This window comes from Zonotrichia albicollis, chromosome 6 (genome assembly GCF_047830755.1).
Source record: "Zonotrichia albicollis isolate bZonAlb1 chromosome 6, bZonAlb1.hap1, whole genome shotgun sequence".
In the NCBI taxonomy this organism is placed as follows: Eukaryota; Metazoa; Chordata; class Aves; order Passeriformes; family Passerellidae; genus Zonotrichia; species Zonotrichia albicollis.
The window spans coordinates 56593585-56617637 of NC_133824.1; the positions used below are offsets into that span (position 1 = coordinate 56593585).

General features: G+C 42.7%; 1 protein-coding gene across 11 annotated transcripts in view; it reads right to left on the reverse strand.

The window, feature by feature from the left end:
* Positions 1–24053, reverse strand: part of NAV2 (neuron navigator 2) — a 370655-nt gene that overhangs the window by 10408 nt on the left and 336194 nt on the right. For all 11 annotated transcript variants that reach the window (XM_074543924.1, XM_074543920.1, XM_074543916.1 and 8 more), the window contains 13 exons: positions 22205–22393; positions 16190–16242; positions 15536–15559; positions 15352–15426; positions 12009–12092; positions 11296–11407; positions 10846–10991; positions 7688–7860; positions 5623–5776; positions 4505–4664; positions 3936–4036; positions 2534–2629; positions 1719–1887 (listed from right to left, as the gene is read on the reverse strand). In XM_074543924.1, the coding sequence (XP_074400025.1) occupies positions 1719–1887; positions 2534–2629; positions 3936–4036; positions 4505–4664; positions 5623–5776; positions 7688–7860; positions 10846–10991; positions 11296–11407; positions 12009–12092; positions 15352–15426; positions 15536–15559; positions 16190–16242; positions 22205–22393 (1536 nt within the window). The remainder of the gene's footprint in view (positions 1–1718; positions 1888–2533; positions 2630–3935; positions 4037–4504; positions 4665–5622; positions 5777–7687; positions 7861–10845; positions 10992–11295; positions 11408–12008; positions 12093–15351; positions 15427–15535; positions 15560–16189; positions 16243–22204; positions 22394–24053) is intronic.

A 24053-nucleotide genomic window follows, 5' to 3' on the forward strand; every position in this document is an offset into this window, starting at 1 on the left:
ATTCTTAGCCAGCCTTCTGATGAAATCCTTTCTTCTATTCTTTTAGTACAGTTTTAATGTAATATATATCATAAAATAACCAATCAAGCCTTCTGAACCATGGAGTCAGACCCTCACCTCTTCCCTCCTCCTCAGCCCCCCGTGAGCAGTCACACACAAAGCTGGACACAAGTGCAGGGGTGCCCCTGGCCTTAGCCTGGATCCCCCTCCAGCCTCCTCAAGCCTTCAGCTGCACCCCTGAGGCCCTTGGGGAGCTGCCACACCAAAGGATTCCAGGCTGCACTTTTCATGCACAAGCCATCCATTTTACAGCATTTCACCACGCACTCACCCTGAATGTACCTGTTTACTTTTGGATCACTAGACAAAAAAAAAAAACAAACCCAGCTATCATCAACTCCCCCTGCTTTCCCAAATGCTTGTAATTAAACTCCTCCTCTGTATGCTGATAGTTATCTCCTCTAACAGAAAACTCATACTGATAAGCATTTATGCTATGTCAGCAGTCACTTTAGGCAGAATTGGCTTAGGGAAAATACACAGTGCTTCAAAATAAACAGCAGGAAGGGAAGTTGGCAGATCACCCAGAGAAATGTTTGCACCTCAGTGGTTACTAGAAACATTAAATATTTATATAGGCAGCTTTATATCTCAAAGGTATATGTAAGTGATTTTCCATAAATTGATTAAACACATTTCTATTTTATTGAAAAGTGTTATCACTTGTGAACATTCAAGGCACATGTCAAGTCAGTGCAAGTTAAATATAAACTCAAACTGCAGCTTTACAGACACAGTTAGACCTTATGCAATATTTCAGTTAGGGTTTATGACTGGACAATGCATTTTATATAAGCAGAATATCCTGGGTTCATGTCAAGCCTCAGTAAATTGATGTATTTCAGTTTATTTTGTCTTCCTGCCCACTGCTTTGCTATACAAGGAAACCTGGTTTTTACACCAATATTCAAAAATCTGCTTTCAATCAAATTTCAAAGTTGATCTGAAGAATGTTTGGCACTGCTCTCTAATCTGTCTGCAGATTTCACAGGTCTAACTTTGAGCAAACTGATATATGGTCAAAATGCAGCAGTTGAGGGTTTTACCCCGAACTTAAGTTTCATAGCATAATTTTCATAGAAAAGTTATTCCCTGAGAAACGAAAGGAGAAACACAAATACTAAATTTTTATCAGTCTTACAGAATAAAATCAATGGGAATTCTAAAAACCATACATTTTGAGAAATCCGGATTTTACGGAGTTTCATAAAATTTGGGCTCCCTCCTTCCTGGTACTTAAGGAGGGACCCTTCAGTAAGACTAATCAAGCAAATGAGTCAAGATCTATTTTTTTTTTTTAATCCTGCATGAAGGAAATAGTAACTATAGCTGTGACAAAGAGCCAATGAAATTTTGAGGCTTGACTCATTTTGAAAGCACTTTGCTGCCCAAACAGCTCCACTGCATCCTTTGTGATGTGAGGTCTCCAGGACAACTGAAGATCTGTGTCATTTTCCCTAGAGTTATGGGTTGAAAACTTGCTGAAATTACAGACTTAGCATGCCCCAAGTGCTGGCTTTATCAAATAAAACAGCAGGAAGTAAACAAACGGTAGGAACAGGAAAAAGCAGCGCAATAAAGAATCTCCGCTCCTCTGAGTTTCCTGACTGGTAAAAGTGAGCAGAGAGCAGCACAGCAGGCAGGCCAGGCGAGCTTACCTTTGATGGTGACTGAGATGGTGTTGCTGTCCCCCACCAGGTAGCCACAGGGCAGCAGCTCGGGGGTCTCGGCGCTGCTGGTGCGCCTGATGTCCCCGATGCTGTAGCCCAGAACGCTGTCTGAGTTCAGCCCCAGCTGGCTCAGGGGATCCACGTGGATGATGTACTCCTGGGGGAAAAGGGACACACGAGGTCAGGGCAGCAGGCCCCACAGAATTGCCTAAGGCTCCGTGGAGGGCTGAGACTTAACGGTAGGAGTTGCTGGGTCATGATGGGATAGAAATAAGCCCCTGTATTCTGTATTTTGGACTCCAGCTTATCTCTGTAACCCCACAGGTCATTTTCCCCTATAGGACAAGTTTGGATCCCCCTATACCCTACAAAAAGGGGCTGTTTAGCCCACTTGGCAGAATAAGAGCCGTCACTGGGACCCTTCACAGACCCCTCCATAAACCATCGCTGTGGAACACCAGGACCTTTTCTTCTCCTCTCTCATGTCTGCTTCTCCCCCTAGCCCACAGGAGCCTTAGCAGGCAGGAGCTGGAATCCTGAGAGAGCTGAAATCCACTGGGCTTGCTAAGGCAGCAGTGGCTGTGAGCAGCCTGGCTGTTTGGGCACTGTGTCCCAGGAGGGACTGAGCTACCCGGACAGGAGCGCCTTGCTCGGGGACAAAGGCAGCTCTGGGGCAGGGGACCTCAGTCAGCAGCTCCGGGGCCTGCTCTCTGCTGGGACAGTGCTCAGTGCACCCAGCTCAGCCAGCCTGGCACACCAGAACCCCCAGGAGAACTGGAGCTCACAGGCTCTGCAGCACTGACCTTGAACAGGCGCCTCACAACCCCGTCCAGCACATCCCACTTGGTCTTGCCACTGACCCCAATGCAGCCTATGAGGAAGGAGCGAGGCCTGGAGTCCTGCAGGCACAGGATAACTCTGTCAGACAAGTGTGGTTAATGCAATTAAAGCGCTGGCTTCCCTGCCCCCTCCCCTTTTGCTTCTCAATGATGGTGCATCCTTACTGCTCCATATGCTGAATTCTGAAGGGAATATGGAATTCTTTACACATGATAAACGTTTTCTACAGTATTGGAGTCACAAATCTAAACAATACTCAGGTGGCTGTGATGTTAAGTTAAAGGTATTTATTAATCAATTCATGAAAAACTAAAAATCTCTGAGAGAATTACAGTTTAGCAAAGAGACAGAAAGTCTCTTAGGAATATTCTAGACAGAAAAGTAGATGTCAAGTTCATTCTTCCATAACTTCACAATCAAAGATGTTACATTTGCTAGGTTTATCCTATTTATTTTCAGAAATTCTGCTGTGGGCACAGAAACCTATATATATAGATAAACAATACATGGCTCTAATGTATACATGGCTCTAGTAATACACAAAAAGACTTTATCCTTATATTTTATATTTGATGTATCACAGAATTTTGCATTTTGTAAGGGATTTTAAAGGCAGATAATAGAAATCAGAATAAATACATTTTTTCTGTTTTTCTACAGCTACAATCACTGTGAAACACTAACTGAAGAGAAAACTAATTTCTATCATAAGATTTGAAGTGTTACTAAAACTTGCTGTGATTGCAGTCAATCAGCACCAGTTTTACTATTTATCCAGGGTTATAATAATTAATGCAAAATAGGTATTTAATGGAAAGAGCAGCTGAGTCCATTTTATTTCTGATCATTCAGATTTTTGCCCATCCCTCAGGAAGACATGAAGTTACTTCTTAAACACACTTTAACAGGTGCTCAAAAATGTGAGATAGCAAGGCCATTGCTTGTCAAGGACTGTGTAATACATTCAAGCACGTTAAACACATGAGACAAGATGAAACTTTGCATTATTTGCAATTTTTTTGGGTATTTAGGATTCTTTCATGTACTTGTGGATGGAAAACATCTGGAAGACGTCATTCTAAACAGGGCACTTGTGCCAGAGGGGACAACTTGAACTAGAATGATATGGTATAGCTCTCCCAGTTTGGATTTGTCAAGTTCTCCCATAAGATTGGTGCTTCTGGCATTTTGGTCCCTCTCAGCAGCTCCAGGGAAGTGGAGGTAGCCAAATGCCCTCTCTATCACTATCAACACACAAATGAACCATTTTCCTGAAAAAACCTTGAAAGTGCTCTGCAAACTTGAGTTCCCTCACCCATTCTGCAGTCACCTACATTCCAAAGCTGGGGGTGAAACACAACTCACCTCCTTCCATTTCATCTCGTCCTGGAAGCTGACGACTATTTTGACGTGCCTGCCTCCCTCCTTGCGGGCAGAGCCGTCTCCAGGGTCATCCAGGAGCATGTCTGCGGGCAGGGAACATCAGCAGCCTCACAGCTGGAGCTCACTTACCATGGGGACTGCTCTGGTTTACTGCAGTCCAACACAACACGCCCGGGCTTCACGTGCCCCAGGTAAAACACAGGAACCAGGCTGACTGCCTTCCCCGCCACATATCCCTCTCAAAAAGGGAAGGTGAAAATTATTAGCCAGTTACTCTGTATTTTCCTTCCTATGATATATCCCCTGGCAAATGTGCACCATTAAATGGCTTTAAACAGGACTTTTCAGAGCTGAGGTCATAATTGGACAGCTCTGACCGAGGGTGTAGCAGACCTACGATGATATTTGAAAGAGGGCTCTGTGCCAGCTCGTGACATATTTCCACACCTCAGCTGTGAATAATCCTCACGCTCTCATTTTTCCATGGCTAACCAACCCAAGCCTTCCAAGTGCAGGATGAAACCTGCCCCAGCACCCCTCATTAAGCTCACCGAGACTGCTTGACTCCGTGAGGTTCAGGCTGTGTTGAGAGAGACCCACGGAGTGTCTGGGAGAGGAGGAGATGGAAACCTGAGACTGAGCCCTGCTGCAGCTGCCGTGGTTTTCAGACTTCAGCCGATCGTTCTCTGCTTTCAGCTTCTCAATCTCGCTCTGCGAGAGACAAGTCAAAGTGAAAACACAATCATAAGACAGCAACATCAGAAACTTAAGAATAAAGGGCAGTTCAGCAGAAAGGCTGTTTCCATCATGTTTTAATGAAGGATTTTAATTATTAAAATGTCTGTTCTGTGAAACTCTTCAAAGTATCCTAAAATACCTCAGTATGTGGGAATTCACTAACACTGAAATGCAATGACCTCAAGGCAGAGAGGATGGAAACATCCTGGCCTGGATCAGGAATGGTGTGGCCAGCAGGAGCAGGGAGGTCACTCTGCCCCTGCACTGGGCACTGCTGAGGCTGCACCTGGAGTGCTGTGCCCAGCTCTGGGCCCTCGGTTTGGGAGGGATGTTGAGATGCTCGAGCACATCCAGAGGGGGCAAGGAGGATGAGAGGGGCTGGGAACACAAACCCTGTGAGGAACCCCTGAGGGAGCTGGGGCTGCTCAGCCTGGAGAAGAGGAGGCTCAGGGGTGACCTTATTGCTCTCTACACCTTCCTGAAGGGAGGCTGCAGACAGGTGGGGTTGGTCTGACAGAACCAGAGGACACAATCTCAAGCTACAGCAGGGAAGGGATAGGTTGGATATCAGGAAAAAATTTTTCACTGAAAGAATAACCAAGTACTGGAATGGTCTTCCTAGGGAGGTGGTAGAATCTCCACCTCTGGATGTGTTTAAAAAAAGCCTGGCCATGGCACTTGGTGCTATAGTCTGGGTGAGTGTTAGGGCAGAGGTTGGACTCGATGATCTTAAAGGTCTCTTCCAACCTCATTATTCTGTGATCCTGTGATTTTGACAGCCAACAAAACGCTGTCCCCCAAACGCTGTCCCCAAACGCTGTCCCGGGGCTGGAACAGCCGCCGCCCAGGGCAGCGATGTCAGGCGCTCAAGCTGCCTTTCAGGGAAGGTGTAAGCCCGGCCCAGGCTGCAGGTCTGGGGGCTGCCCCTCACCTGCATCCTGTTCATGGCCTCGCGCAGCTGGTCCAGCTGGTGGGCAGAGCTGAGCGCCTCCAGGCGGATGTCGGTCAGCTTCATCTCCTTGTCGCGCAGCTCGTTGCGCAGCTGCAGCACCGTCTCGGCCTCGCTGTCCGTGCACTCCGAAATGCTGCACGACACCAACACACACACACCTTCCTCTCCTGCTGCTGCTCCTCCAGCATTCAGGAGCACAAGAGGAGCTGCTTTTATTCTGCTTGAAGCAGGATAGCAGTTCTGGCACAGTTTTGGCCTTCTGCTGCTTCTCCGGGATTTATTAGCAGAAGACGACTCATTCTTTTTATTCTGCTTGAAGCAGGTAGCAGTTTTGGCTTATTGAATTAAGTCAGATATTAAACAGGCCATGGAAATTTTAGAGTCTGATGAAACAAAGATGTCTGAGGCTTAATTTTTCAATCAGCATCTGAAACAGAATTCTCTGAAATCACCTACTATTGGACAGTCTTCATTTTTTTTTACAGTAGTTGCTATAAAGGAAAACTTCTAAAGCCAAAATCTAAATAAATTAAAGGGGTGCAGGCATTTAACAGCAGTTGGTTGGAGATTGATGAGTTCACAGACAGATTTAAAGCTCACCAGGTGTGCACAGCTGGGTTTCCCTGAACTGCTCTGGAGGGCTTTGGAACTCTACACCTATTCAAGCATGACAAATTCCTGCTTGCTTTAAAGAATTTACGCTTAAAAAAATTTTGGTGGCATTTTTCTGCCCTCCGCCCACAAAAAAAAACCAAAACCAAAACAGAGTGAGTAACAACATTTCAGCACATTTCCAACTGTATCTGTATAAAGATCAACCACACAGCTGCATGCTTTAAGGGACATTTTACCTAACATGTCTCTCCCTAAATCAGTTTCATGAGAGATGTTTTCCCCACCAAAAAGCCAATAAGCCAAGGCACACCAGTTTTACTTGTGCTCTATCCTTTCCCCAGTTCACATATTTACTCTTTGTTCATGTTTATAATTTTGGCTTCCACAGCAAGGTGAGATGTACCCACACAGCATTTTGGCTGATGACAGATGGGATCACCATTTGACAATTTGCTGGGCTGAGAGCTGTAAAGCACAACTTGCTGTAGTCACCAGAAACACTCTGAGTTAGGCTCAGGAGACAGAGGAAGCTTTGAAACAAAAATCATGGGGGATTATCTCCTGCTACTGACATTTCATCACTGCTATACAGCTGGAAACTATTGCTATTGTTTTCACTTCTTCATGTGAAAACAAGTGCAGGGGAACTACTCCAATGCATTTGTTCTGAGATCAGGCTGGAAGCTCTGCACGACCTCCCAAGGCCAGGAGGCTGTGTGCTAATTACAGCTTTCTGTATTTATTTATCCTGCTCAAGTGACAAAGCTACTGATGAAATTCACATAAAAGCTGCTTCACTAAATTTCCCATGTACATTCTAAAATGTGAGCTCACACTGAAAACAGCCTGGAAAGGGAATTGTTGAACTGCATTTCACAGGTGGCCATGGAAAGGACCAGGCACAGGTGGCTGGGAAGCTACAGAAGGAAGGAGGAGTGGGTCATCTCCACCCACCAGGCACAAGCAGTCAGATGAGTTCACCTGTATCACTAACCCACACTGTGTGATTTCCTTTCCTTTATCTCAATTTGTCAATAGAATTGAGAACTTATCATGGCAGATGAATACAGTATGTCCTGTGTTTAGACACGAGAAACCAAATCCCAGATTTGACCTGGTTTGTTTAATTAACAGCAAGAGATCCAATTAATTTGGCACCTCAAGGTCACCCTGGTTATAAATATCCTTGATACTCAGTACATTCTGCTGAGAGTGCAACCCAGTGAAATATTTACATTCCAGTACTGACAAAATGATTTTTGGCTTCCTGGACACTAATGGAAAGGTACTGGGTTGGGAGTCAGCTCATGCATCTTTAAATCTCTGAACACATGAATTCAGCATTTCTGTCCTCTGCCTTTCCTCTCCCAGTGCAGCAAGATGCTTTTCATGTCGTTTTCTGTCTAAAAATTGCAAAAAAATCACTTACAGGGAATTGGAATGGGAAGCTCTCAGCAGCGGTGTTGAAACAGTGGTGTTGTGGTGTGGTAGCTTTGGTGAGGAAGGTAAGGAGGAATCAGTCATCTCCTCAATGTCTGAATGAGAAGATGCTGACTTGGGAGATTTCTTTTTCCCAAAAGCTTGCTTGAAGGAGCTGCGTAACTGGAACAAAAACAAAAGACCACAGCAGCAGGTCCATCATTAAGAGTGAAACCAGACAAAAAAAGCCACAGAGTAAAAACTTTCAACATGCAAATACTCCAGATGCTACAGCCATACTCACATACACAGTAACATGGGTGAAAAACAAAAAAGGCTTTTTTTTTCCTTAACTATTTTATCAGATTAATAAGGTCAATAGGAGTGGCTATGGGTGCTTCCTATTTTTTAAGAGCTACATGACAGCAAGCTGTGTTGAGGGCAGCAAGCTCTGCAGCAGCGTGGTGCCAGCCTGCAGCACTGGCATGGGCCAGGCTAATGCCAGGTTAGTGCTGCTGCAGGGTTAGTGGTGTCAATGGGGTTAGCTGTGCAGTTCAAAGAACGTCCTCCTTACCTCATTGACCTGCCGCGACAAGTGCAAGCAAAAGGAAGTGGGGGAAGGAAAAAAGACATGTTTTAACAGATAAAGCCACTGATAAGGAAGTTTTGGGTTTCTGAGACAAACATGACCAATGATTAACAAAGACAAACAGTTGCTTTAAAACCAGAACCCTGTATTTTCCAAAACCAGGTGTCTCAAACCACATACAGCCATTGTTTTGCATTACCTGAGGAAGACACTAGAGCCAAAGTCTTTAACTATTTAAATTACATTTTCTCCTTAGCTCAGGCAGAGTGCTTTGGCTAAGAGCCAAGTTAATAATGTATTTTTCCTTGCAGGAACAGGTATTTAACCACGTGAAAAAACTGTAACTTCTCTACCTACCTGCAACTAAAATAACCTTTAGGAATGTGACTGCCATTTTCCTAACAAGAATTAATATTCAAATCATTATAAACTGCTGTGACCCCAAAGTTACAATTCAACAGGTAGTGTTCAGAAGCATTTGGACAACGTTCTTAGATATGTAGTTTCACTTTTAGGGAGCCCTAAAAGTTAAACCCCCATGGAATCAAGGTCTGGACTTGATGATCCTCGTGGTTCCCCTCCCCCTCAGGATTCTCCATGTACACTTTTAATGCCATTGCAAAATCTGCATACGTACATAGGCTGGCTTAATATGAGCTGAGAACAGCTTTCTAAGCCAGTCAAAGATTCCCACAATGAGAAATGCTGAAACTCTGATGTTTCAGCTCTGAATGCACATCTGCATTGCTTCTACACAGAACACAAAGAGCTTGGCTGAGAGCTCCCTCAGCACTGGTGGAATAAAGAATGTGTGAATCAGATTCAACTCACATATTCTTTGTTGTAGTGTTTTAAATTTCCAATCTTCATTTCACAGCAATGATGCACTCAGTTTTAATAACAACACAAAAATACTGTCCTGTTTCTTCTACTTCATGAAAACTTTATTTATATGACTTTATAATGAAAAGCATGTTCCCTTAATCTTCTTCAAAAATAGTTATCTGATGAGTGAGAAATGTGGGCTGATGTAAGACCATATCCACTAGGTTACAGTAACAAAAACCAGAAGCTAAACAAGAATTTTAAAAGTGTTTATCTTAACCAAGACTTAATGACTACAAAAGTTTTGTGTCACAAACTAAGGGTTGCTAGAAATTTACAAGCTACAGCAATTTATTTTGTCTATATACTAATGTACAGGACGAGAAGGATTTGGACAAGATGTTGTTTCCATTCTACCAATTATTTAAGGGGCAGAGTGGAAATGCTTCTTCTGTGAAGCAGCTGGCAATACCAAGAGATACCACAATGAAACCTCTGAGATAAGACAGAAATAAAACCAAGAATTTGTTCAAGAATCTCTTTCTTACAGTTCAGGAGTTTCATCAACATTTCTGAGAGAATACTGAGCAAATAGCTTTTACCAGCTCTAACCACATTTTGCATCTCGACAGATTTGTCTGTACACCCAAGAGATCGAGGGAGATTTAAATCCAGTGGGAAGAAAGGGGGGGATTGTTTTACTGACTACAATAAAGGATCTAGGGACTTCAGTCCAGACTACAGTCAGACTAGGTCACTAAGGCAGTTATGCTCTAATTGAAAACGGAGTTGAAGATAATGTACCTTTCCTCCAGTACAGGGTACCTTGCACATAGTACATGAGGAGCAAAGAGGGAGAAACGGGAAAGGACAGGTAAGTAATGCAAAAACTTCCAAAAGAGATGTCCATCACGAAAAATTTTTAAAGATAAGTATTTTTTATATTATTCTTAGCAGTCCAAGTTAATTCTGGACAAAGAGTTCTTAAACTGTTTAATATGTTCACTTATAAGAAAGCCCTACGATGTAAAAACAAAAGAAAAGCCACAAGAATGATCTTCTCTTGTGAGTCTGTTTTTCTTTAATGACAGATGTCACATTTTCCTTAAGGGACTGGACACCCTATTGGCCAGACCTGATCTTTTACAGCTGTCAAGCTAAAATTCCATCCTACGCAGAGTCAGCACAAGGGTATACATCACTTACAACTCAGTAAAGCCTTCACAGGAGAGTTTACCCAGGATTTAAGCAGGGCACAGTCCTTGTGCTAACCTGCTGCACGAGGCAGGAGGGAGCTGCATTTCACTGTGCTGTCACAGACATCTTTTATGACAATCCTTTCCTCAGGATTTTGTCTCCTGAGAAGCTGAGAGGCCTCAGGACCAAAATGTAAACATTGATTATCTGCTGCTGTGGAATGCAATAGGTGCCTCTGGGATTGGCTCATGTGGTTGTTGCTAATTAATGGCCAATCACCGTCAGCTGGCTCGGACTCTCTGAGACAGAAGCTTTGTTATTCATTCCTTCTTATTCTATTCTTAGCCAGCCTTCTGATGAAACCCTTTCTTCTCCTTTCTCTACTCTTTTAGCATAGTTTTAATGTAATATATATCATAAAATAATAAATCAGCCTTGTGAAACACAGAGTCAGATCCTCATCTCTTCCCTCATCCTCAGACCCCTGAGAGCACGGTCACACCGTGCATGTCCTGACCATTTCACAAAAACCTCACAGTCTCCTACAACCTACTCACCCAGTTCTTCCTCTTCTTCTTCTTGGAGTCGCTGTCGATGTTGCTGCCCACGCTGGAGTGGCTGGTGGCACTGTTGATGCTGGACACGCTGTCTGACGAGTGCTGCCTGCGGATCCGCAGCTCCGCGGGCTGGGCAGCGCCAGGGCCTGGGCAGCAATGCAGGCAGTCACAATCAGCTAGGAAATGTGATCACTGCCTTCAATAATGCAATCCTGAAGCTGCATTTTGGGAAACCGGGACTCTGACAAGCCCTTATCCCAATGGATGGATTGTGGATTTCAAATCCTTGTTTCTTGTGATGACATTAAAATCGGAGATGCTTCAAACCTTTCCTTCAGCAGTTTATGACAGTGTAAATGAGTGGGTTACTCTGGTCTCTGGGTAACTCTGATGGTTACATCAGTATTACCCAGAGCCCTGGAGCCTCTCTATGTGGTGCTTGTCTCTCACCTTTGCAGTTGAGCTCAGGTGTGTTGATGACTCCATTGATGGCAGCCTGAGCAGCAGCATTTTGTTTCTTCAGCAGTTCAATTGTCTTCCTTAACTCATTCAGTTCCGAGTCCTTGAATAAAGGAAAAAACCATATGATAGTGCACAGGAGAAGAACACCAAAGAAGCTGTTTTTTCCACCTAACTTTTGATAATTCATAGTGAATTTATGTAATATATATGTACAAGGAGGTGAAAATGAGGTTTGGGATACCTGGGGAAGCACACCCTCAGCAGGGTGCAAAACAGCTTAGGTATTATGATACCAAAAAAATGCACATATGGTGTAATGCAGAAATAATGTCTATTCAAGCATACTGTCTAAAAACACAATGCTGCCAGTCTTGTAAGTATTCTTCTTAGTGTTTCTTTCAAACATGCCCATGTATGGATGCATTGGGATGGAATATATTACAGAAATATGCAATGCTGAACACCTGTGTCCAAAGCAACAACCAACAGGAATAACCTGATCAGTTGCCACAAAATCCCAGTGCAGAAAATGAGTGTTTTATACAAACTATTTTTCACATTTTACTCTGTCACCACAAATGAGGGAGCTAAGTCAAATTGACTTATGTTTGTGACTTTTTTCCCCCCCACAACCACAGAAGGAGCATGGGCAACAATGCTGGAAACAGAAATCAGGGCTTCCAAACGCTTTTGGAGCTTGCCTTCTGCTCTGCTGTCATGGTCAGGCTCTGCAGTCGGATGGTCATGTTCCCCAGGCTCTGCTCAAACGCTGCCACCAGGTGAGCCTGAAACCAAAGCACACAGGAGGAGTGAGTTCTCTTCCCCCAAGAAGGAGGATTTCTGCAGGTATTTAATCAGGCCACCCAGTGCATGGCACTGTTTGTTGTGTCAGAGGTGCACAGAAAACAACACAGCTTAGAAAAGGGCACACGAGTAGAGCGCACATTATGGAAATGCTTGCCAGCAATAAAACAGTGTGTGTACAGAGAAGGGTCAGGCAGAAATTTCCCTCCAGCTAAATCAGTATTTTCCTTTGTGGATATTTAAGGCAAAAAGATGTTGGCAGCCATGGGGGTGGAGGTTCTCACTGTGTTTATCCCACCAGGGGAACAGATGCTTTGCCAGATGATGCACCTGCATCTAACTCCAATATCTGAGCACACCTTGCTTCCAGCCAAGGTCAGCTTGCTGCATATCATCCAAAATTCCTGCTGCTTGGCCAATTGCCCTCTTTTCCTTTCCCAAGGAAAGAAAAAAAAAAAAGTGCTTTTTTAGAAAAAGATTCTACATTCTTCTCCCAAGAAGCATGGAGAACAGTGTCTGTTACATGAAAGACATCAGCTAGGAACTGAAAATGACTGAGAAGCAAAAGGAAGGAAAAGTAGATTGGAAAGATGGAAAACAATGTAAGAAACTGTATTTCTACAGCCATGACATGACACTGTTTTATGGGTATTCATATGTATACATAACTGATCACAGGGGTATTTCAATATGTATTTGTCTCACTAGCCATAATAATCTATACTAACAATTAAAATATAGCTTCATTTATCTATTAAAAATAATTCTACATGCACAACAACAAGTAAAACGGTGAAATCTTTCCAAGCAGCAAGAGATATTTTCTCACCTAAAAAATACAGAATAGCAAAACCTTTCACAGAGCTATTCCAGACTCATTCAGCAGCAGCACACAGTTGACTTATCCTAAATAACTGTTCTCACATTCACAATGAAAACAAACATGAGCAGTACAATAACATGGGGATGTGCAGCTCTCATTCCCATCAGCCCCTATGAAAATAAGCAGAGCTGAGACTGTGAGAAAATGGCAAAAAGTAATTCAAAACCTAACACTACACACGTAGGAAAATCTAAATATTTATTTTAAAAACACAGAGTGCACAGCTTCTGTTGGGGAGGACGAACAGGGAACAACAAAGCTGATATTCAGGGATCCTCAGCAATACTTTTCAAAAGCAAAAAATAAATGGGCAAGCAGGAGTGCATGGATTAGTAACAGATACAAACCCTTAATGCTTTGACCTGAGCCTTAAAAACCAGTTGCTCTTTCAAAACTGGATCTTGCAGTTATTCCTATCTTGAAATCATTCAGTGAGCTAAGGAAAAAATGTAATCTTCATTTTCTATAGTGGGAGCAAAATGTTTTCAAATTCATGCCCTTGATAGCTTGAGAAGCACCAACAACTGCAGTGTCTATGCAAGGAAACTCAGGAAAAAACCTGTAAACTGAAGAGATTAATTTGAATTGTCAAAGTTTTAAGTGCCTTTTTTAAAAGGAATCATATCTAAAGGAAATGTCCAAGTGTCTTAACTAATAGCATTTGTTAGTCTCAATCTTTTTGGGAACAGACCTTGCCTTTTACATGGAAAAAGGATGTTCTCTGGAAAGAGGTGGCTAAAGACTGAAATTTAATACTGGGACAGTTATAGCAACATCTCTGCTGCCAATTTATGGACAGATCAGGGAGATCAGGGGCCGCCTCAAGTCTAAGGAGTTTAAATCGCATGAATAAAACACTGTAAAGTTTTAGCAAAGTGAACTAAGCAAAAATGGAGTATTATCAAAATAATATATTATATGCTTTGTTGGTTTTGTTTTTTTTGGTTTTTGTCTGAGAAATGCCCACAAGAAAAACCCACAAAAACCCAAATGACCCCAATCTAAACAAAAGCATCCAGGAGGAGTGTACACTAAGAGAGTGGCAGTAAGCACACAGGAATTGCTGGGCAGATGCAGAGCAGCTGGGCCAGCAGCCTGTGCTGAGCACCAGCCCAGCGACCCTGAACTGCAGCAAGCAGAATGCAATAAAGAGCCAAAGGAGCTGCTCAGCTGACAGGGCCTTTGTTTGAAGGACACAAGCTGGGTTATTTAACAACACCATTAAAAACCCATCCAAGAAAATCGGGTCCTGCTTTCCCACAAGTAAAAGAATCTTCTGGGGAAAAACCAATCCCTTTTGTATTTGAAAGGCAATTACAAGACTTAACTTTTGAAAGATGTTTAAACTGTTTTCTTTTCCCCTTGGGACAGTAACTAAGTGGTTTCATTCAGCCAAAGCCCTTCTATGTGACTTCTCTGTAATAACTGTGTTCCTAGTTTCTGGCCCCATTTCCCAGCTGGATGAAGCACTGTGGTGCCTGGAGTGGACAGCACAGATTTCCCCTTGAATCTCCCCTCAGCTGATGGACAAGGAAGTCCCCTTCAAGCAGCACAGGTTCTGATGTTTACTCACTCCCATAAACCAGGATGTCAGGATGATCTGATCTGCTATTCATCTCCAGCATATTTACTCTAGAATTGCTTATTTTCCTTGCAAGCTTCTGTGCTGCAGATTCCTGCTATCTGTGACTTGCAGCACAGAACACACAAATAAACTTGCTCAGGGTCATGCAGTATTGCCTCAACACCTCCTGGATTGCAAGTATTTTTTTTTTCCCTGAGTGTCTTAAATTACTTATCCCTCAATTCCTGAAAGGAACAAGCAGAAGTATTGCCTACACTGACAAAAAGTCAGGTATCTCAGTTCTTCAGGCTTAACTTTAAATCAGCTTTCAGAGCCCCTTACGCCAGTATTATTTATCATGCCACATCTTTATGCAACAGAAAAGCATAATGCAAAAAAAGCAAAACTTTCAGTCCAAGTTTCTATTAACTTTTATTCCTACCAATTATAATCTTTATCTGTATCTCATCCCACCCAAATGTCAAAGCAAGACACTGTTTGTAAAAAAAAGACCCTGTCCTCAATGATCTTCTCAGGACCTTAAGATGGCTTACACAGGTATAAAGGCAAATTAGTATTATAGCTCAGTTTTTAAAGAAAAGTGTAAGATAATTTATGTAATTCAGTAGGGCAGAGGATGCTATTTTTGGACATGCCCCACACATGCAAACAGTTATTTCTTTCCACACATCAGTAATACAAACTGAATGTTGTACACACGAAATCTTTTTGTCACTTCAAGAAGCTGGGTGGTAATTGTTGCATTAAATGCATTCCAGCTCAATGTACTCACATTAGCAGTCAGCTGAGTTGTCAGAGCTGACACCTTTTCCTGGGATGCATCCAATTCTCTGCGCAGCTTGCGAATCTGAGGGTTTCAAGAGAGCACTTTAGAGCATCACAGCAAGGAGAAAGGAAACGGCAGCACAGACAATGCACTGTGGCATCTCTGCTTGGCAAAGAGCATGTGCTCCTACCTCTGACTGGCACTTCTCTTCAGGCTGGAAAATAAAAGGAAGCATGTGAGGATATTACAACATAACCAGCCGGACAAATTTATGCAAATTATCTTCTTGTATTTCAAGAATTCTAATATGAACTCCCTGTTTTGGATTCCCTCATCCATATGCAGTCTAATTTCATCTCCTAATTTATTTACTCTCGAGGAAAAAGAAAACAGGCTGCTGGAGGTACTTCCTTCTGCAGGAAGGAATTTGGGCTCCACCTCAGCCTGCTGACCAGTGATCTCATCATGGAGATTCTTTAGTAGTAAATCATTAATATAAGGATGGGATGACTTTATTCATCAAATTTTGGGATGCTATAAGTAACAAAGTTCAAATCTCCTCATATCAGCTAAGGTGCTTTGTAGCAAAACCTACTTATCATGGCATACAATATAGACTCAAAAAATCAATGGCTGCTTTTAGGCCATTGAAGTCTGTGTTTGATGTGCTAAATATCCACAGGCATCTCCAAGAACATAAACATTCCTTTCCTAGCTAGCATTCAGAACACAGTCAAATGAAAACTGCTTTTCTCCTGCTCCCTGAATGGCCAAACTAGCACAGCAAGACCAGCCAATTCAATAATTTTGATGAATAAATATACACTTATTTCATTATACTCACTGTGGAATAAATAGATGATGTACTGGACACCAAAGAGAGAGAAGAACCATGCACTGAAGGAAAGAAAATAAACACAATGAATTCAAGTACACTAACCACAGGGTGGAATCATCATAAATCATCCCCTGTAAACCTCCAATCTGCTGTAGAAATACTTTCACAAATTTCATCATCCATCATAAACTTAACCATATTATTGTACCAATAATGTATGGTTTGAAGCATGCATTGCCAGCTGACACAATCCATAACCTCAGATTTGGTAAAGCTGTTTCAAAACTCTCATAAGACTTGGTTTTTTGGGAAAATTAGGTGTGGCCAAGAAAGTTTACAGAAGTTTTGATGAAGGTCTGTTCAGAGATAAATATTTCTCTGGATAGTTTATATTAAAATTCTTGCAAAAGGGCTTATTCAAGATTAAAAAAAACCCCAAGAAATGCAGAATGGATTACAAAATTAAATCCAAGTATTTAATCTTCACTTTTAGGTGAGACTGAGGTTTGGTTGGTTTTATTTTTAAGCAACCGACCAAGATGGGAAAGTCCTGAGGAAACCACAACACCCAGCTCCAGTGCGTAGCTCCAGGAGGAGACGTGGAGGACCCAGGATAAAAAAACTGTCTAATTTTGGGGCTGTGAATTCTCCTCTAAATGCAGCTTATCTTCCTTCTGCTGACTTAAGGGAGCTTAACAAGCCCAACGTTCCCTTTCCCTGCAGGGTTTCTTGGTGTTCCTCTAAAGCAAGGACATTTTTTTAACAAGGCAAAGTTTGTTCTCTCATAAAAAATTAACTGTGAAAACACAGCTACAAAACTTTCTGGAAAAGGATTCATTTCAAGCAATTTTTGCATTTAAATTCAATAAAGGACCTACATATACCCTGATGACTAGGTGATCTTCAGAGGTTCCTTCCAACCCTAACTATTCTGTGATTCTCAAGGTTGCTACCATGCTGATGCCTGTTACATCAGGATTTACATATAAATACAGCATCATTTCATTCCCTATTACACTACTGAAAAAACTACCTGAAGCTACTCTTTCTGCTACTGAAACATGCAAAATTACTTTTCCCTTATTTTTATTTTTAGAAACAAATAGTACTGAACTGAAACTTTCATTCAAAATTCAGGTAACTGAACACAGATCATATGAAATAGCATAAAATAATTTTTTTCTTTCTATTAAGTCCTCCAGAAAAAAAAAAAAAAAAAAAAAGCTTAGAAAAGCTGCCATTTTGCTTTAATTACCTAGAGCAATTCTACATTCATAATAAATGGGTTCTGCTTTCCCACTGACATTATATCCTAAGGCAATACTGGAAAGAGAAGTAAACAAGGTCTAAGTTGGCTTCTGAAGGAATTTAAGATAATTTAGAAAACCCACAAGAAAGTGAAAAAAACCCCTCACATCCATTTGCTTTCTCTGGGTAATCATATTCTCAATTAAAATGATCTTTCTAGTCCCACATTAAGGACTGTCCTGCACTAAGAACACAAAATAAGTGGTGTGAGTCAGAGGCAGCTCTGTCTGATGGTGTGCTCAGCCCTGGCTGCAAGCACAGCCCATGTTTACTGAAGGAATGAAAAGAGGAGACAGATACACAGAGATTATTCCCCAGGGACATCTTTGCACCTTCTGGGAATCAGCAGAGATGGAAATTCCAGCGGTGGGAACTGCAGCCAGACCATTATTTTGGCTGTGACCTGTCTACCATTAACTCCCCTACCTGCAACTGAACCCACTGACACATTCTGTCTGCAATGAAAAATTCCCTTGTGCTCAGAAATGGAATTCTTTGCAGTTGTGTTAGACCTGCTACTGAATTAGTAAGTTCCTGGAGTGCCTCCATGCCATTGTGCTAACAGGAGGAATGGATGACCAATCTCTTCATAACAAACAAAAATTCAGCACACATCCCTTCAGCCACCACTTTCCATGCTGAAGACTTCTATTTTAACTTTATATCACAGATGTTCTGTGCTTAAGATCTCCTCCTCACTTTTCTTTACTTGCATTTTCCCCTTCTAATTTAACTTTATATCACAGATGTTCTGTGCTTAAGATCTCCTCCTCACTTTTCTTTACCTGCATTTTCCCCTTCTATTTTAACTTTATATCACAGATGTTCTGTGCTTAAGATCTCCTCCTCACTTTTCTTTACCTGCATTTTCCCCTTCTATTTTAACTTTATATCACAGATGTTCTGTGCTCTAAGATCTCCTTCTCACTTTTCTTTACTTGCATTTTCCCCTTAAGATTTTCAAGATGGAAAGTCCAAAGTGAGACAATTCTGCACAAGTCCACAAATGGACTCACAGAGGGAATATAATATTATTTTCTGGTCTGCCTCCCTATGTTCTTCCTTGTTGAATTCTTTTCCTAATAGAGATGTAACCAAAAAAGAGCCCGACCAACTGCCAGAGAGGAAACAGAAACTTTACCATGGACTTGGTCAGACACAACACAGAGTTAGCATCAGCTGCAATTTTTAAGATCACACTGGGACTTTAATACAGGAGAGAAGATGCAAAATAAGAAAAAAGGGAAAGAACATATAACTCTGGGAATCCTACTCCTGCCTTGTGAAACACCGGCATCACACAGAATCTCAGATTTATTTGGGCTGGAAAAGGCCTCTAAGATAAGCCAGCACTGCCAAGGCCATCAGCGAGCCATGTCCCTAAGGAGCACACAGACACAGGAATGGTGACTCACCTGCATCACCTGAACGTTACAGAATTTCAGAGTTCTCATTTCAAGGACAACTGAGGAGTTAATACACTTGTGCAATTTCTTTTTACAGGACCTGCAGATGGCTACTTGAAGGCTATTTAATGAGGAGCCTGAAGGCAGTTATGCTCCTGATGCAATTCCTGTTTCTTGCACCCAGCATGCAGCTGCATGCAGCCCACAAACCCAAACTGCTCTGGAGCTATTATTTTAAAGCACTGTAAATGCACAGGCAAGCATGTACCATTTTTAATGCTAGAAAAGAAACCATCTGCCCAGAGAGCAGAAAGAAGAACTGGTGTTGCAGTCAGTAGCACAAAAAGGAGTAACAATTTATATTCCAACGATCAAGAATTTCACTTTTTTTTCTCTTGGAGGCTGGTGTTGCAGTCAGTAGCACAAAAAGGAGTAACAATTTATATTCCAACGATCAAGAATTTCACTTTTTTTCTCTCAGGGTGGAGCCAGCGGCAGCCCAGCTGCTGGGGAAGAGTGGGGAAACTGGAGAGCCAGGAGAGCCCTCAGTTTCTGTGCTGTGCTTTTTCCCCAGGAAGCCCTGGCGAGTCTGGAGGCTGCTCCTGCTGGCCCTGTCTGCCACAGGAGTTACTGCAAGGCTGACCAACCTCTCACCCACCTGCTGTGCTGTGAGAGAACACGACTGCTCTTCACACCCAGAGACAAGAGGAGAAAAGGCTGGAAAGAATAAACCCTGGCCCTGCCTGGAGGTTAATGAGAAACAAATGCCTTGTAATACTGTGTGCTAGGAAATAATTAAGAAGTAGGTTGGTAAGCTTAATTTCAGACCTGGATTTGCTTCGTTGACACTGGATGATTGTGTAAATTCACTTTGTTCATTAACCACAGATTTAAATTTCTATAATACTTTTAAATCTATTCTCTCAAGGTGAAGGCAAACCTCTGCTATATTCAGAAACACTGAACCACTTAGACCCTGAGAAATAAGCAGGACTTGGTAAGCAGGTGATGGATGACCTTTCTCCTGAAGACAAAATACAGAGACTACACCTAAACATTCAATCCATATGGTAAAATATTATTATAGTTTTAGGCGTGTAAAATTGAGGAGAATCTGAAAGGGATCTTCAGCATGTCTCCTGTAGGGTCAGATTCCATCCTCAGGTACAAAAGTGGTATTTTCCAACCACTTTCAAGTCCATAACTTAATGGATATTTCTTGGACTTCCTTTTTATTACTTTTTTCAAATGAATAAAAAGCCCTTCATAGAACATTTCACCTAAGTCTTTTCAGAGTTTCCTTTTCTTTTTTTTTTTAATGGTTCGTCTTCAAACATGCAATACTTATTAAATGTTTATCCAAATCAGTCTCTCTGCTGGACAAGAATTTCTGAACTACAAGAGAGAGTTTAACCTCCAATGTGCCAAAATGGACTTGCTGCAATCTTGAGCACAGTTAAAAGACCAAGGCTACAATTTTTTGGAGGATGTCTTCAATGAAACCCAAGTAAATTTTGCTGCAGTAGTCCTTCTGGTAAATTACTGAAGTGCAACACAGATACAGAGACTCAAATTCCTTCCCAGATTATACTGACTGACTGAGCATGTGGCAGCCTTTGGCTGTTCATGAACATTCAGCTTTCTGACAGCAAACAAAGGTTAATTCCTGCCATGACCCAGCTTTTAGCCCTGTAGCGTTATTCTAATAATTTTCAACCCCTAATAAAAATCCTTAGCCACAGACCTCTAAAACACAACAAAATGTACTGAAGTTAGACTGACTAAATTCAATAACCAATTAATTAATTAATCTTTCCAGAGACACATCCAATACCTATTTTCTACCTTCTCCAGTGGCAAACAGTCATGCTGGGATAACCAGAACGTCCAGGAAGGCCCTTTGCAGCTCTCCAAGGTTTCTGCAAGGGTGGCTGCCATGCAGGTCTGGTTCCTAGGGAGCAACAACCACGGGGCACTGGCACTAACCGTGCTGAGGAAGTGCAGGTCTCCAGAAGGAAAGAGCATCAAGGCTTGGGTGGCCTGTGAAGCACAACCAAGCTCCTCCCAACCCTTGCCAGCAAGGAGGTTTAGGACTCAAAGAGTTAACACTGAAAATGTCTCCTATGAGCCCCTCCATGCTTGACTTCTCAAAGTGCAATGCTTGAGGATTTTAATGTGTGCTCACAGCTGCTCCTCCTACAGCTACAAGGATGCCTGATCAGGAGCAAACAAACTAAATATTCATTTCTAGGTAAATGCTTTTTCTTATTACGCTTACATGGGTTCTTTTTATCAGGTGTGGTTACATATTTGAAAAGGTGATGAAGCACTAAATAGACAAGCCTAGATATATATAAAAAAAGATGGAAGTTTTAGGGCACAGGCTGGTCCTTCTTCTTTACCTTCTTATTCCTTCCTCTTCCTGAGTTTGGGTGATATTTTGTAATTGCACAGAAAAGTCTACACTGCGGATTTCAAATGATTACTTACTGGGCTAAAAGTGAAAATAATTTAGGTGTCATTTCTTAATTGGATAGTTCAGCCTGAAAAGACCTTGTATAGAAAGACAGCCATTTGGTAGCTTTTTAGAAGAACACTGCAAAACTCACAGCTTTTGGGTTTCTGTGGTTGAGATGACCCCAAGGTATTACAAAGTCTTTTTTTTCTTAGCCTTGCGACTGAAGAAGTCGAGATTTGTTGGTCTTATTTTTCAAGGCTGTTTATTTGCTTTTATCTGTTCCATTCCTTCTCTGACCTGCTGAGCTCTGTCCAGCAGGTTGGGTTGTGGCACAGTCCCTGCCCTTGGGGTGGTGTTGGCTTTTTATACTAAGAACTACCTGTGCTTTATTTACAATAATTTTCCAATGCCCATCACCTATGTCAGACAGTCTGTCTGTACCCTAAACCAACCCAGAAGTGTCACCATCACAGCAGAAGATGGAGGACAAGAAGGAGAAGGAGGACAGGACATGCCCAGATTCCTCCATGTTGCTTCTTGAACCCCCATACTAAATCCCCCAAATTCTACTTTTTCACCCTGTGACAAATTCACTATCATTCTACTCAAACTCCTGTGGCCTGTAACTCCTCACACAAAGTTGGCAATTTTCTCCATGGGCTGAAATGGAAGGCACAGGTGTTTGTGACTCCGTGCCAAGGTTTTTGCGCTCTTTGCCAGGGTCTCGGATCACCCAGAGCAATGTCCTGGGCCCTGACACCGCCTTGTTACCACGGACACGACACACGAACACCCGAGAGCGAGCGCGTAACCCCGTCTGCAGGAGCGGCCACGGCCGCCCGCACTGACCCTCCTCGAAGCCGTCGCGGAAGGAGCCGGAGCGGCTCATGGTGCGGCTCTTGTCGTCCAGGGACACGGAGCTGTTGCGCAGGCGCGCGTCGCCGCAGGGCTCGTAGGGGCCGTCGGCGTTGGACAGGCTGTGCGTGCGCAGCATGCTGGGGTTGGACAGGCTCAGCGGCGCCGCGCTCGTGGGGCTCGCTGCAAGGCAACCACAAACAGCGCTCAGGGCGGCTCTGCGCAGCTCTGACATGCACGGGACCAGCACCCGCACCCCGGGCTGCAGAAGGGCACTTTAGGGTTTCATGAGATGGATTGTATTAAAAGAGAACGATATACTGAACCCATGCTAAAAGAACAGAAGAAAGGATTTCATCAGAGGGGAAAGGAAAGGGAAAAGGAAAGGGAAAAGGGGAAGGAAAGGGAAAAGGAAAAGGAAAAAGAAAGGGAAAAGGGGAAAGAGAAGGAAAGGGAAGGGAAAAAGGAAAAAAGGGGAAAGGGAAAGGGGAAAGGGAAAGGGGAAAGGGAAAGGGGAAAGGGAAAGGGGAAAGGGAAAGGGGAAAGGAAAGGGAAAAGGAAAGGGAAAAGGAAAGGGAAAAGGAAAGGGAAAAGGAAAGGGAAAAGGAAAGGGAAAAGGAAAAAAGGGGAAGGGAAAGGGAAAAGAAAAAAGGGGAAAGGAAAGGGGAAAGGAAAGGGGAAAGGAAAGGGGAAAGGAAAGGGGAAAGGAAAGGGGAAAGGAAAGGGGAAAGGAAAGGGGAAAGGAAAGGGGAAAGGAAAGGGGAAAGGAAAGGGGAAAGGAAAGGGGAAAGGAAAGGGGAAAGGAAAGGGGAAAGGAAAGGGGAAAGGAAAGGGGAAAGGAAAGGGGAAAGGAAAGGGGAAAGGAAAGGGGAAAGGAAAGGGAAAAGGAAAGGGAAAAGGAAAGGGAAAAGGAAAGGGAAAAGGAAAGGGAAAAGGAAAGGGAAAAGGAAAGGGAAAAGGAAAGGGAAAAGGAAAGGGAAAAGGAAAGGGAAAAGGAAAGGGAAAAGGAAAGGGAAAAGGAAAAAAGGGGAAGGGAAAGGGAAAAGAAAAAAGGGGAAAGGAAAGGGGAAAGGAAAGGGGAAAGGAAAGGGAAAAGGAAAGGGAAAAGGGAAAAGGAAAGGGAAAAGGAAAGGGAAAAGGAAAGGGAAAAGGAAAGGGAAAAGGAAAGGGAAAAGGAAAGGGAAAAGGGGAAAGAGAAGGAAAGGGAAGGGAAAGGGAAAAGGGAAGGGAAAAGGGGAAAGGAAAGGGGAAAGGAAAGGGGAAAAAGGAAAAAGGAAGAATCAGCCTTCTGGGAACATGGGAGTCAAATTCTCATCTCTCCCCTCGTCCTGGGGACGCTCACAAACACCACACACGCCCTCAGTGCCACCAGCACGGCCCTTCCTGCTCTCCTTCTGCCATCCTCCACCAGCAAAGGTTCTTCCCCCCCGCCCTTCACTTTAAGACACAAATTTTTGATATTGTCTTCTCCAGGCTCCATTGGTTTTCAAGTAAGGGGTATGTAAACTAAGCCAGTGCATGTGAAAACTCAAGTCAAATAAGGTCATTTTAAACACTGTCTGTGTGTCCATAATGTCCATGTGTCCATAATTCCACAAACAAGCTGAGTCACCTCACTAACACCTCTCAGGCATGGAAGAATGAAAGGAAATTATCTTGTCATTAACGAATTCATTAATTAGTTAATTAATTAATTAATTAATCATTTAATTTAGAACAGTTCTTCCTCAAAAATTGTAGTATTTTGTCTATATAGAGCAGGACTTACCTTCTTCAAAGCCTTCAGGTTCTAAGAAAATGACATTTTTCTATATATTTTAGTCAAAAATATAAAGAGCTTGTA